This window comes from Varroa destructor, unplaced genomic scaffold, assembly GCF_002443255.2.
Source record: "Varroa destructor unplaced genomic scaffold, Vdes_3.0 BEIS01000007.1, whole genome shotgun sequence".
Classification (NCBI taxonomy): domain Eukaryota; kingdom Metazoa; phylum Arthropoda; class Arachnida; order Mesostigmata; family Varroidae; genus Varroa; species Varroa destructor.
Window position 1 is genome coordinate 15176770 of NW_019211460.1, and position 15449 is coordinate 15192218.

General features: G+C 38.4%; 1 protein-coding gene across 1 annotated transcript; it reads left to right on the forward strand.

Annotated features, from left to right (window-relative positions):
- The first annotated feature begins 8899 nt into the window (after positions 1-8899).
- Positions 8900-14957, forward strand: LOC111254613 (hexosaminidase D-like). The gene is made up of 10 exons (XM_022815633.2): positions 8900-9114; positions 9511-9593; positions 9772-9833; positions 10139-10389; positions 10622-10780; positions 11115-11244; positions 12008-12300; positions 12996-13095; positions 13533-13706; positions 14439-14957. The coding sequence occupies exons 2-10, from the start codon at positions 9512-9514 to the stop codon at positions 14715-14717; spliced, it is 1530 nt and encodes a 509-aa protein (XP_022671368.1). The 5' UTR covers positions 8900-9114; position 9511; the 3' UTR covers positions 14718-14957.
- The last annotated feature ends 492 nt before the right edge of the window (positions 14958-15449 follow it).

Below are 15449 nucleotides of genomic sequence, written 5' to 3' on the forward strand. Positions count from 1 at the left end.
GTTGGAAGTAGTGAAAGTCACTGAACCTTTTTCATGGATAACATTTTTTACAGCCGGACATATAAATGCGGATACACACCGCATTTAGTTTAAATGAGCATCAGTCAAAGAAAGATTTCTTAGGAGAGCAACAGAATCTTATGCTTCAGCTTGTTTTGGCGAATTTCGCCGCCAAAATGGCCATGAATCATAGGTTAAAGCTTTGCATCAACAATACTGAATCTTCAAGCCACACACGTAAATGATTCTCTATTGTGTCAAGTAAAAAGAAACAGCCTGATAAATCTGAAAATTTTGCGATGTAGGGGCTTCTCGATTCTGCGTGAGGGTCGATTTTAAGAAGTCTTAGATCTAATAATATTAGAGAAAAAAAAAAAAAGAATAAGGTAACGTCGTTCCACGACCGTACGTCGTTACCTGCGCGTAACTGTTCTAGATAGATATATAAATTAGTAAATGGAAAACCAGAGCTTAAAAAATGAACATCCTACATGTAAACATCCTCCACTGCCTTATATATAGCACCATGTCCTGCAAGTATTCAAGGCCAAACATATGGACACCGTTTGCGCTCTACAAACGATTGCGGTAAGTGCGGTTCGCTTATTCGTTATTGCCTTGAAGTCTGGAGTCGATCGATTGGTAGAAACAGCCTTAAACGGCACCTTATACCTTTTCTCCGAATCGATTTTTAAAGTGCGTCAAAATCTCGCTTAGGTAATGAAATAGAACCTCCAGAAGTCCAACGGCGCAGGGACCTATTTTGTGCAGAGTATTTTCTAGAGGCGCGACCAGAACACACTCTACCACATTATCTAGTAGAGCCCTTCGCCTCAGTTAATGGCGTGTCGTTTGCAATTGACCCACAAAAGCCTTTCAATGTGTGGCACTTACATGACACTTAAATATCGGAAGAAGATACTTATTTGTTTTCTGCCGATATATTTAATTAGTTTGCATTTAAAAAGTTGCAGGTAAACTATTTTTCAACATCGCTGAATATAAAATCACAGTAGCTGGTGGCAGATACAGAAGAATACCGTGCATAGGTCATTTTCAGGGGGTCAGACGATTTGATCTAGAACTTTTGAGACGATTTTCGAGGGTTGATACCTGACGGCTAAAATAGGTCGGATAATGTAACTAGACCATCCTGATTTCAAGCAAGATGCTTAACATTGTTTCGTATATTGGCCCCCTCCTACGATCAACACAGTAGTTTGATTATAGGGTGGTTAGTTGAACATCTACGTAACGAAAGGTAAATACCTGTTTATTTCAATTACAATCAAGACCATGAATCCCATCGGTCAAAAATTCGACAAGGCCACTTTCATCTCAAACAGTAGCCAACAAGGTTAACAGCAGTTTGCAAGAAGGTCCTGCATCTATTTTGCTCGCAGCAGGACAATTAGTATTGCATAGTTAGTTACAAGATAGCAATTTGTAGCAACTATAATGAAACCAATATACCTCTGGCAGTTAAAATATAATAGAAACGATACTGATAGTGCGAGCTAGGAGTTTCCGTTGATGGGAAGTTAATCGAGCTCCGACCGATTGCCGAATGATAGTGTATCAGGACGGTTGATGCATGATTCAGTCGCATTTTGCTATCGACTTACTGTCCTTTATGTTCTCCTTTACTTTGCCTTATCTGATATACATTATTAAACGTGATTAGGATCTAAACTAAAGATTACTGCTGTTGATCTCAGAAACGTTGCCCTTTATGTGCATTCAAGTTTGAGTTCAAGCAGAATCTATTAGTAACAGCCAAATACCCTATAAAGAAATTTCAGCCAATGAAGGTGTTTTCAGGCGGCTCGAAAAATCTACGTTGGACATTTTCAAGTTTTTGAGTAGAACCTAACAAGCAGTGATATATTAACGTGAATTTTCCGAAGAAGGAATGATGATTCGACGCATTTGGCGCATCGCTGCATAAAGGACAGACGGCCTTGAGCGGTTCAGAGTCAGGCTACTCACATGTCCTAGCGGATAGTTCTCGCGAGTGTTTTCTAAGCACCTACATAATGATTATCGTATTCGACTACCCGCACAATGCTTTCGACTCATAATTGCCAGCGTCAATTTCAATAACAGGAGAGCAATCCATCGAATCTTGTACATTTCTGTTCAGTAAGAGATGTAAGTGTTATGCATGCATGCATGGGGATCTAATACTATAATATCTACTCTTTGTACAGAATTCTGCCTATACAGCAAATTGTCAAGGTGTGCGTCACAAGCAAGCTATGTGCGGTAAAAACTAAGTAACGGGCTGAAAGCGATAGTTTCCGATGATTTACCGCCATAAGTAACGGTGTCTACGCATATTACATTGCCTGTGTAAATAAAGAAGCTTTTGTCTATATTCAATAGCTGAAAAGATCTTTTTAGTTAACAGAAGGAACTGAAATTAGGTAACAGATGAATAGTTAGGATCGGTCCCCATTGACCCCCCACGCCTCAGCGTCTATTATTCATATTTAACGATACATTCGACTGAATGCAATACTTGACAGTTCTCAAATTGACAGCTTTTTTTTTTTTTTTTTTTATCTTCGACCTGCAGACACAACTAATTTCATCTTAGTCCAGCAGTGTTGCATAATCTTCTTCCAATCATATGATATCCAACTTGGCCAGCTGCAGCGATTTGTGCAACTTCCAGTCGCATCCGTAAGCCTCTAATATCGATTAGATACCCCGAGTCTTGCCCCGGCTTGCCCCTATTCTTTATCGCTGAATACAGTAGCCATTGATATATGTAATGACGTAAATTGGATTTTTAGCCGCGACATAATCCACCCCATAATAAAATATATCACGGTTTTGCGGAAGGGCGAAAGACCGATGGTCTAAACAATTGAGAAGAACCTGAACCGGAGGTATTCAGATGAGTGTCCAACTGAAATATGTTAATCTCCTGGGTGAAGCTCATATCCTCTACTAGATCCAGAATTGTTCTACCTATATCAAAGCGGGCCATGATACTGCTGTAACAAGGTTCGTAGAATCCTTCATTGCTAAGACCCTAACTTGAGGATATAGATTAAGATAGCTAAGCGTCGATTATAGCGAAACGGAGGTTAACTTATCTTACAATAGTTTCCTGTGCATCACTTTCTGCGTCTACCGTACAATGCAAGTACATGCCGTTCACGCTTAAAGTCAAAAAAGTTTGCTAGAGAATTCTTTTTTTCTTGTGATTATCAAGTAATTATTGTTGATATGTTAAAACCCTCGATATTTTCGTGACGATTCGACAACTACGATAATTCGCGCATTGTACTACTGTTATAATGTCTGTCGGCACGCCGCTGACATATTCGAAAAAAGAGACAGAAAGGGATAGAAAGAGAAAAATACTAACAAAAAAAAAGAAGTCTAACTTAAAATTATAAGAAATATATGTATGTGGACTCTTCCTGCTGCCATATTTCAGTCATCGAATGCGTTTCTGCCATGGTAAGGTTCGTAGCGGTTTGCCTTTGGCATTGTATTTTATATCGGTTACGCTAAGCCACTCACAGATAACAGAAAGGTAGCCTATAAACCCAAGTTGATTGTCTTGAAACTAGCCATCAAGTTAACCCAACTAGGTGGTCAGCATCTACGGTTCTTATAGCCCCCAGCATAAGTTTGTTTTTCTTTTCCATTTAGAATCATCAATTATGCCATTGGTTACCGTATCACGCCTAAGTGACAGACCGAAGAGCGGTTTAGTGACCTCCTCTTCGATCGGTTAAGATTCTAAGTTCTCTAGGTAAGAAATGAACCCTATTGCTCAAACAACGAACGCGAAGAGATACTCTGAGTAAACCCGCTAACACGTAACACAATGCGATCCTTTCGTAGTGAATAAAATTCCAAAATGCAAGAATCCTTAATAAAGAAGGAGCCACCTATCTCAGATATTAACAAATATCAGGATTTGAATTATCAGAAATTTTGAACTATCGGAAAAAAGACCCATTGCATTTTATATATTTCTTGACCATTGAGTTATGTTTACTAATAACATCAGGAAGAATCGGAGACCTCGTGACCTCGCAACCATATTGACGTATGAGTAGAAAAATAAATTTTGTCGATCTGATTTCACTCGAAAAAACTTGCATTAATTATTTTACAAGGATTCCACAAATTCGTAGGTACACCCCTAAAATAATAGTCAACTTCTAGACGTAGCCACGGTCCTTGTACAAGAATTTTATGCGTTTTCGTTTCGGTATAAAGACGAAGATCAGACGGCGCGCGACAAGTTACAGAAGCTTCGCGATTTATTTTAGAAGGTAGATATCCTACTTATGCTAATTATCCTGAAACTATATAGAACCGTGTACGTCAGCATTGATAACCAGCCTATGGACTTGATTAATATTCAATTATCCAAGGGCCTTAGCACATTATCATAAACGACAACGTACTAAGGCAGAGCAAGGTACGCATTTTATATTTACTGTGCAAAATATCCATTAGCGTAAAGCTAAAGCGTCCCGTCCATTGCTAGCAACCACTAGCGAGATTAGATCGGTGAAGGCCTGATCGATGTGTCTAAAATTCTCGGGAAATGCTACCTCACACGCATTTGTGAATCTTCTGTATACTGTTAGTACAAAGGCTTTCTATGGATATTAGTGAATTGGACTATAATATGGCTCACTGTATTCCCTTGAATTTGTTACGACTATAATTAGACAGTAAATGTCACTCGAAGTTAGGACAATGCCCTGTTCTTTCTTGCACTGCGTAATGCCTTCAAACGGATTCTGCAGTAAAATAACTGCTGGCTGTATTTCTTTCTTTAAATTCGGCAATGGTTTTAATTAGTCACTATGCAGTGAACACGAAGCATCTGCCTTTCTATTTCTAGAATAAGGTTTTTTCCTTTTCTGACGTAATTTGACATTTTTCGACCTAGTAAACAGGTTGCCGCAGTAACTCTGGTGGGAACGCAACGGATTCGAAATATCTTCCACTTTTGTTTCAAGATCAACCCAACGCGTTAACTGTTTACACAACTTGTTCTAGTCTAATATACCTATTTTCTCAAAAAGTAATTTTTTTTTTACAGGTCACAACGTGATAGGTTCTTTTCGCAGAATTATCTTAATGCAAATTTCAATTCTAGTGCAAAAGTTCTCAGTTGGTGAAAATATGCAGAGCTAGCTCCCGTTTGATGAGTGCGTATGAAACCTGAATGCAAGCGCTACACCTCAAAACAAATGAAGATCAAAGAGTAACCTGTCAAGCTTATCTAAATGGTTATAAGAGTATTTATAAAGAGACAGAACAATACCCCCTTTGTCTGTGACATATATTGCATATGGCAAACATGGATGCCGATCAAAAATACAATATCAAAAAACGAGGCAGATCTGAAAAAAAAAATAAAGATAAATCTGTTTCTAATAATTTCAATTGTATGCAAACTAATTGTCATTTCCTTTTTGAGAGAGAGCAGAGTTTTCGCTAGACCTAACTAGAATAGGGTGTGATGTATTTAAGGCGTCATATATGAAGCGATATATGAAGCAGGCGATTAGTAGTACGACGGCAACCCTCGCACTAGTCGAGTTCCAGAGACTCAGATCGAAATATGTATATCAGAATTGACCGACGTATTTTATGTAGGAATATGGAACGACTCCGAGGACTGATGTTATGTTCAGGGTTTAAGTAAGCGAAAAACATAGCATGCGCCAATAATAAGTAGGCACACCGATCGATACTGTCAAGTTGCTGGGTGCTTCGTTGAATTTTAAAGGAACCTTGAAAGTTGTGTCATACTTTTCCCGATCGCAACAAGATAGATTGCCTTGGGAAAATCTAGGAATCTTCTCCCTGGTTCTTCGACCTGAGTGTAGATGTTGACAGAGACAAAATCTAATGAATTGTTGCACGACCGGGGCAGCAAGGGGCAGAACACGCATGTGACAGCCGTTGGCACTGTAAAGCAGTACACTCTGATAACTAACATCTATTATAAGTATGCTTCTGATGTTACCGTAATTAAAGATTGCTCCAGACGACTGTCCACCGAAGGCAGCTGAGACGAACGTGACTCTACGCTTAGTACGTTCGAAACTGCAATTGAGGCACTTCAATGGTACTATAGCTTCAAAGCCACTGCACCATCACGAAACCGAAACCGATACTTAAAGTAGCGTTAGTATATATAAATGTAGGTACCTTTTTAGCTTAAACAGGCTACAGTCGACACGACTAATCAAGTTACGTTTCATGTTCTCTTCTGCTTGACAGAAAAAAAAAGCTTTGTTTCATACCGATCAATCTCGATTTGCATAAATCTAATAAGTGATTATAACGTAACCATCGTGTTAACCATAAACAAGGTTAGTTTCTACTGGGATGCAGTCTCGGGAAGCTGGTGTTTCCAAAACTCAGCATAGATTAAATTTAAAATACGTGCGGCAGACAATTAATTTCTTGGAAAAACGAGGTGGCAACGTGTTATACATGAAGTAGCGAAAATTTGCTAGCGTGCGGACCGCTGGCTTCATTGTGGCACGGACAAGCGTCCAGCGAATAGTAGAATGCCTGGTCTAGATAGAGGAAATCCATTGAATATTTATGAATGAAAGTAAGTCGACGTGCGTATCTCAGATAAAGGCAGGCACTGCAAACGACTTTCATTCATCGCTGCCTGTTGTTGAAATTTGTTGTCAAACGATAGACGTGTGCGATAGATCATTAAGTTAATTTAATTTTGTCTCTTTCATTACAATGTGACGAAAATGAAATTGAAATGGCCTTGCTCATGAACGTACTTAGCGAAAATCCTGAAAGAATGGCTGGATGTTTACTAGCGTTGAATTACAGTTAAAATGTGCCTATTTTGGCGGCTTTCCTATCCGTTCTACAAGAGTTTAGCGAGACTGGAGACACAAAAAAAGCAGTGGGCTTCTTTATAAATGAAAGGTAACGTTTAGTGATATTTTATTCTTTGTTTTACCGATAAGTTAGACTGCTGAGTCATTGAAAAAATCTATTAAAAATTTCAGTCTCAAATGCATTTTTTCTTTCTTTTTTTATAAGTAAAGCTACTTTTGGGTGAAACGCGTAATATTATGCTATAGCTAAGCCGGAATAGGGAGTAGGGGGTTCTTTAATCCCCAGCTCAAAAGCCTTGAAGATAAATTTACACAACGTTCTTATTAAATAAATAATATAAAAATACCGGTTACGATGAAGTGGAATAGTCCTATTTATTCTGATGATCTGTTACACAACGTGCCTTCTAAACCAGTGCTGACGATTTCTGATATGATTAAATAGATCGCTAATGACTGAGCGGTGGAATCAGTCATGGAAAATGTCCTAAGATGTATATGTTGTATTAGAAAATTTTATTAAAGTAAACAATTAGTAAGAGTCATTGTTGTGTTGTAAAAGATGTTTAGAATCATCACGTCCTAATACAAATGCGCCAGTCAGTGACTGAAGCTGTAATTTAATTTATAATAATAATAATGAAAGTAATTTAATTAACGTTTTCAATTCTGTTTGTATTCTTGATTTTAACATCGATCTAACTAACCGCTACTGTTTTTTTCATAAATCAATATATATTTTAGTGCGTTATATCTAGATTTCGATGAACTTCCATACGAGCAACCGTTTTTTACGATATTAAATTTCTACTTACAGCACTTTTATTCTGTACAATTTAGAAGCCACTCGATTAGTCCTTGGTCTAACAATTATTAAATCGCGTTAGCTATAGGGGACGGAAAAAGGTCCTGCTATAACCTCATCAGGACAAACAGGCTGTTACAAGTCGACAGCAATCATTTTTCAGTTTCGTCTTCAGGCATGTTTTCTCATGTCGCTAAATTTGTATTTTACTCGGAGTCTTCACACGGTTAGCTCGCGTTAGGATCTGTCCTAAAATGCGGTTTTTCAATCCAAGAATGGGTTATGAAAACATCTTCATAACATATAGACGTCGTTTCCGTAAGCCAAGAAACGTAGGTATCGCAATATAAGCTGACAGAAAATCATATTTAGTTATTATTTACCGCTTCAATTTGAATGAGCTTTAATTGACGCTAATTGTTAAGACCATATAAAGATCTGTTTTTTATCGTAATAAAACTCTTAAAACGAAGATTACGTGCTTTGCGTGATCGAAGTTTCTCCTTCACGCGCCACCGTTACGTACCATAATTGAAAGTACAAAAACGATTAGAAAAATGAAATTATTATTTAACAAACTGATACTGATAAAAGCGTAGAAAAAGATCCAAAAAAGAAAAGAAGAAAAAAAAATGGTGTAAAAAATTACAGTGGGACACTTCGTTAACAGGGTGTATCTATATACAGCGGCCGCGGGACGAAACGGAATATTGAATAGCATGAACCTAATAAGAGAGAAAAAGGCGTGTAAAATATATTGAAATCGAATTACTTGGTCACCTCGTAGATGCCTTATACTATTGTTTAGCACAACTAGCGTAAGTTTGATAAAAAAAAAAAAAAAATTAGCGCTGTGATTTTCAGCTTATTTATCCTAAATTCGTCCGTAAAAAACTAAAATGAGCATTTTCATTTGATTTTATCATATTAGACATAGTTTTGTTATGTATGTATCTTTAGCAGTATGGGTCGGTTTTAAATTTACCAAGGTGACATCTCATGTTATTATTACTAATGGGGGCGTCAAAGTTAAGCTTTGTGCGTTCTGTCGTCACAAGATTGCCAAACGTCTATTGCCTGTTTTTGTATTGTCGTTTATACGTAAATGTATGTCTCACTCACCCTACACTGGCCATGTCGGCGTGAAACGACACAGCGTTTGAGAACGATTCAATGTCGTTACCATTTGTAGCACTCCTCCAACCATCCGCTACTCATACTGCTTCAGATTCTACTGCTAAACAGTAAAGCTAGTCGCTGTTGAAGCAACCGAACGGTGGATTCATACGGAGAAAACGAGGATTACGAAGGCCATTAAATAGTTTCGACTGCTCTAAGGTATATTCGAGTTAGTGGTATCGAAGCAGCTACCTCGAACGTTCGATAATCAGCCAGTGACTAGATCGGATAAAAACGTCTGCAACACAACGATAAAACAGTCTACGGGTACGTAGATTTATTCTACTCTATGCTTGATAGCAATGACTGTTATTATTATGTCATATAAATTGTACGATCAATCGGTGGTAGCAGTAGAAATACACATCAACTAAAAGCTAAAAAATCTCTACATGGCCTCTAATAGTAAATCGCTAAAAAAATAAATCGACTAAAACGTATCTAATGCAAGCTAATTTTTTTCAAGTTAACCTCTCGGTGTGTTTAACTTCATTCCCTTGAGGTATTGAAGGCTAGGAATAATTAACTGATTTAGAGCAATTGCTGAAAGCTTATTTATTCGTTAAACAGCTGACAAAATTTCTTCTAGCAAACATACAGTATATCGAAACCTTAGTCTAAGGCATAAAAATAGATACCTAGTATTCAACTTGTTCTGCGCAGGATGAGTTCGCCGTTCCCAGCCATTCTGAGTTTGGGCGTAGTCGCCATTATTGCGCAAACGAGTGTCAACTCTTCGCCGACAGGTAAATTTTTCTCTCCCTTTTTGAAAAGAAAAACATAAAAAGCATTCATAAAAGATAAATCACGATATCGCCAAATTGCATGGGCTTGTTTAAGGAAAAAAACAGCATATCTTCGTCAAATTGCCACGATGATGCAATTTAAGAAACCACCCCCAATGGCATTGGACTGACCTTTCAGATTCACATTATAATTTCAAGGAGAAGATTGTCCATTTAGATCTCAAAGGAGCGCCTTTAGCAGTAAGTTATTGAAAAATAGAGTAAAAGCGAAGATTTCCAAGTTTTATATGAAGAGGCCAAATTTGGTTACTTTCTTGCGATCGCTAGCAGTACTCAAATAAACTAGATTTTAGAACATTCTGGTGGGGAAAATATCGTTTTAAAATGTTAAAAATAGAGAATCGTCTATTAGGTAGACTCGCGGCTTCATTACCTTCATGATATTACTCTCGGTAAATAGTGAATGGCCTCATGTGGAAGTTTCGATAAACGCACGTTGCAGCATTATGAACATATTAACTCGTCCCATGGGGTTCTGTTTATAGATCTCATACATGGAAAAGGTGTTTCCTTTGCTTCGAAAAATGGGTGCTACCGGTTTACTTATTGAGTACGAAGACATGTTCCCCTATTCAGGCTCTCTACGTAACCTCACCGCTCTAAATCACTACTCGGTAGAAAATATCAATCGGCTCTTAGCGGCAGCGCAATCGAACAACCTTACGACGATGCCGCTAATTCAAACCTTCGGCCATCTCGAATTTAGTCTGAAGTTAGAAGAACACATCGAACTTCGGTAGGGTTATTTGTTATTCCGCAAATAATTTCATATAAACGATGTTTTTTTTTTTGTGAAAAAGCGTTTGACCTAACGGATACGTCTGCTTTCACATTTACATTGTAGGTACGTGTCAGTCTCGCTCAAAACCTATTTTGCTTTAATGTTGTGTCTCTCTTATTGTACCCCTGCTGCCTTTATGCCGACGTAAATTTACTATCATCATGCGTACGATATCAAATGATTCCAGTGAAAACAGTACAAACCCGCAGGCATTGTGTCCGTCTTTGAATGAAAGTATGCAAATGATTCGTGAGATGATTCGCCAGGTTGTTGATCTTCACAAAGGCTATATTACCCATCTTCACATCGGAAGCGATGAGGTGTTTGTCATTGGCCAATGTTCTAGGTATGTTCACGTGTAACCCAGCTCTTCAACCGTGTAATAATGGCGATGTAAACAGACGCCAAACTATGTGATCGATATATTTACCTTTAGGATGAAATACACGTGTGAACTCTTATTTTTCTGTGCCCATAATTTGTCTCTGCGTGGAAATTTGCTCAAGTTCCGCAGGGAATTACTATCATAATCAAAATAACAAATATTGTGTGTATAAATATTGCTTATATTATTATAATTATTATTAATGAATAACTAATAATAATAATAAATATAGAGGATATAAACTTTAATTACGATCGGTAGAATTTCGCGTCGTAGAACTTTTCCGATGTAACAGGTGCAAAGCGAGAATGGTCCTCCGCAAATGGACAACAGACGATTTGTTCCTTGATCATGTATTCGAAGTGGCTTCAGCTGTCAAAGAACTCGGTATCCAGCCCGTGATGTGGGACGACATGCTTCGAAAGGTACTTTATGTTCGTAACTATGACGAGTGTGGCTTCTAGGTTCCCATAACGTTTGCGAGTCTCATAGAACCTAGAGGGAAATAACATTTGTTCATCACATATATAAGTAAAAACAATTTTGCGTTCTCGCTGAACTAGCCTCGGGACACCTTCGCTGTTTTTTGTATTTGTATCACAAATGTAGTATTGATTTTTACAGGATTTTTACAGGAGTACAGGATTTTTAATGCCTTTGTGTCAGTACATTGATTTTATATCAAGGACGTTTCTCCTATTTGGAGTATTATAAACAAATCAGACTAATGTCCCAACAAAAAGTGTAAGCGATAGAGCAAAGACAGCAACACTAGCAGTGAAAATTCGAAATAAGAGAAAACATTATTGCCTCGATAAGTCTTCTGTGGTTATTTTTAGAATGACATACCTATACAAAAGCGAATTTTCTCAACTTAGCGTCAGTTATCCCCTTGCTCGGCAGATTTTCAGAGTTATCCTGCTGTATTGTGTTAGTTTGAAAAGAAGTTCCTCGCTGGAATTTCTATTTAGTAGATCTGAGGCAGCAAGGAACTTTTCCTTGTAGGCTTGGCCCTTCCGTTGAGTAAAAACATAGTTGATCTGAACCAGCGATGCCGCGTACGACGACGTATCCAAATGGATGTATACTAGCTACCTAGACTCAGCTGTTTCCAGAATGTGATTTACATTTTTACTTATGTTTATAGAAAAAACCTGACACTGATATAGGTGTGTTATTTTGCCATAGGTTGATATGTCAAAACTGTCACAGTACAAAAACCTAAGCTCTCTTGTCGAAATCATGGTATGGCAGTACTCGCAAATTCTATCTTCTGATGTGCTGCTCGCAATGGAGAAGTATATCGCGCTTAATTTTCCTGGAATATGGGTGGCCAGTGCTTTCAAGGGAGCTACAGATCCGACCTATCAACTCCCTGATTACACGACCCGCCTGGGAAACAATATTGCCTGGGTTTTAATGGCCAGAATCTTCGAAGACAGACTGAACATCAAAGGCATCGTCCTCACCGGTTGGCAACGGTAACGTAGCACTTAATTACTTAACCTGTATCACAGGTTGGGCAAAATCGGCTATATATACGAGATTAATAATTACTCTATTAGTAATAATCTGCACCTTTAAATGCATATTTTGGCTCGTATGTGCAATCGTACACGTACCTTACGTGTCTTGTAAGCCCCAAACCGTACTACGGCGAGATTTAGGGGCTTTAAAGCTGTGTCAGATACCCTATTGTTTCTAGTATATGTAAGAGTACTGCTCTCAATTCCCGACATTAACTGCCAAGTCGAAAAGAGTTTTACTAATGAACGTGATAATTCTTCCTGAATAATGGACCATGAATAATCAGAAAAGCGCAAATCTAATTAAAACAAAACTGTTTGGTATGCGTCAAGGTATGTATGGGTAAGTAGGAAACAATGTGATTCAATCGGGTAAATACACCCGCTGTCTACTGATGATTCAATTGCGTAGGCCTGTTGGTGCGGGAGGCCTACGCGCGACCTGCGAGTTAAAACCCAAGTAAAAAAGGAGGAAGATCATTACGGTAATCAGGCAATGCGTACAGAACACATAGAAGAGGCGGCACCAGTCTTTTTTTCTTCAATGCCCGTTTGCATAATCCTCTTCGTTATTATTCGCGTAAACGGTAGCAATATCATGTGTAGCAAACGAATAGTTTTTATTGCAAAAAAACAATGTGATATTACAGGTTTGACCACTTCACTGCTTTGTGCCAACTCTTCGCATCATCCGTACCAGTGCTTTCACTTTGTCTTGCATATCTCAATACGGGATCCTACGATACCAAGGTAATAATTTCCACAATGACGATTCCTTTAAACCCTGGAGCATTTCAAACAGTATCCGAATCGAATGGATATTGAATTTAGTTAATATTTTCAAGCGGATTCCGTATGTGTAGGTTGCAGGAAAGAACTTTTAACGACCACCTCCTTCAAGCAACGGTTCCGGAATTTTATTGCATATAAATAAACTTTATTCACTGTTTCTAAATATGAACAAAACTACTGGACCGCTTTGTTATCGCCACGGCTCACATTAATAGGCATCTGATCCTATATCTGAAAAGAGCAGAAGGTTATTTGGAGACATGCAGTGCCTAACGTCGTAGAAAAGTTCCGCTCATTCATCCAGAGGTGCCGAGTCGAACATTTCTTCACGAAATGATTAGTAAATCTCTGCGTAAAAAAAATTCGTACGCAATAATAAGTAATCGCGCTTACAGGTCTTGGGGGATATTCAGAAGCTGCTGAGGTGCAATCATCCGATAGCTCTAGATGATTTTTCCCAGCCACTGCTTGCGTGCGACTACCCGGGATCGAAGGTCCTCATTGCGATACAACAATATAATCAAATTCGTCAAAAAAGACTGCTTACAGAAGCTAAAAATACTTACAAGGTTTGTATAGTGTAAGGAATGCCTTAAAATAGTCATTCCATGGTGGTCGCACTGGAATAAACGGGTATTTTCATGGTACTGTCAATATAAGCGGTTCAGTCGTCCTCCGCTGTTATTTTTCCCTTATTTTTTTCCTTCTATACAGCTAATTTTGCAATAGAGCCCCAACCCTACTAATCATTTGCATGTGTTTTAAAAACACTCTTATAAATAACTTAACCTACATAATTAAATAAGAACTTCACCTACACTTTTATGTAGATTACTAGAAGAAAATTATGATTTTCTGCTAATGATTTAGACTAAATCTTTACGCACGAAATATTCGTATTCATCAATGAACGTTCTTGCATAATAATTGCATTGCGCTAACCCAAGCGGATTGTAATGGTAGTAGCCGTAACCGTTGCAACAATCAATGTCTTCGTCCAACAGAGTGACAGGCATTCTGGATTTGTTATCTTATTGACGCCACAGACGTATAACAAAACAGGTGAAAAGAAACACGGCACATAGTACTTCAAGTCGGGGGTTGACACATTCCAATGTAACCTTGATTTTCATTGATTTTGGCGGAACTGAAGTTCGCGGATCGTTAGTAGTAGTAGTAGTAGATCGTGACTCATGTAGTCCTGTAGGCCTAGCGGTTTAGAGCCGAGGTGATTCAGTGCAATTGTACTTTGCAACCGTAGTTGTCTTTTGTTTTCAACAAGTACACTGCTCTCATTAAAGGCAACGATGACAGCGATGAACCGGAATCACAATTTTAGCAGTCCTTCAACTTTACGTTCTGCAATCTCAGAGATTATGGCTATGCAACAGCTGGTTAAGACAGTACAAGAAAATCTGAATGAGCTCGCCAGTATCACGGATGAGGCCACCCTGCGAGAATGGACGGATACATACCTCAGCCCAGAAATCGCCTGGATCAATGAAGTTCAACGAGCTGCAGATAATATGCTCTGCCGTAACGCATGGCCTCGTAGGCCGCTTTATAATGACACACACTAATGACATTTTTCAGACTCGAGTAATTTTTTCCGGATATCGAAGGGTGGCATTATTTTTAATCACATGCTTAAGCTGTAGCATACTATTCGATATTTAAGAAGAAGAACATAGTATCCAAGAAGTAGGCACAATCTTATGGCACTACGATGTAAGTGGTACCATAGGGGTACCTCGATCGAGAGAATGTAATTTTTGGTGGTGTAACTCTGACATAAAATATATGGCAGTACCAACCGCTTATTACTTACTTTATTGTTTTACTCAGAATGTCGAAGAAAAACCCTATCCACTTCTCGAGAAAATTTCGGGTCAGGTACTTCTGACAGCTTCCAAGTACTGCCAGCATGTCGTATACTCTGCTTTCGTCAAATGTTGCAGTCAGTTAGCTGAATGGCGCAAAATTAACATCGGTTACAGGAGTTCACCTACCGGGCACACACGATCCAGAGCGTGACGGCGGGTTTATTGCTATTTTATTATTATTGCTCTAATAATAGCATCTTTATAGTGTTTTGAATATATAGCTTGAATTTTCTCCCTTGCATGGTGAGTAAGCGAACCCCGAATTAGCCTGGGCGCATCATCTTTTAAGAATGTGTTACTAAGATATTGTTTACGGTTATTTTCCTTCACTAATTATGCTAGTATATAATCTCTGAGCTGGTTATTAGCTGCTAGATAGAGCTGGTAGCTCCGAATTATGGTTATAAGGCTTTATGTTGCGACAAATAT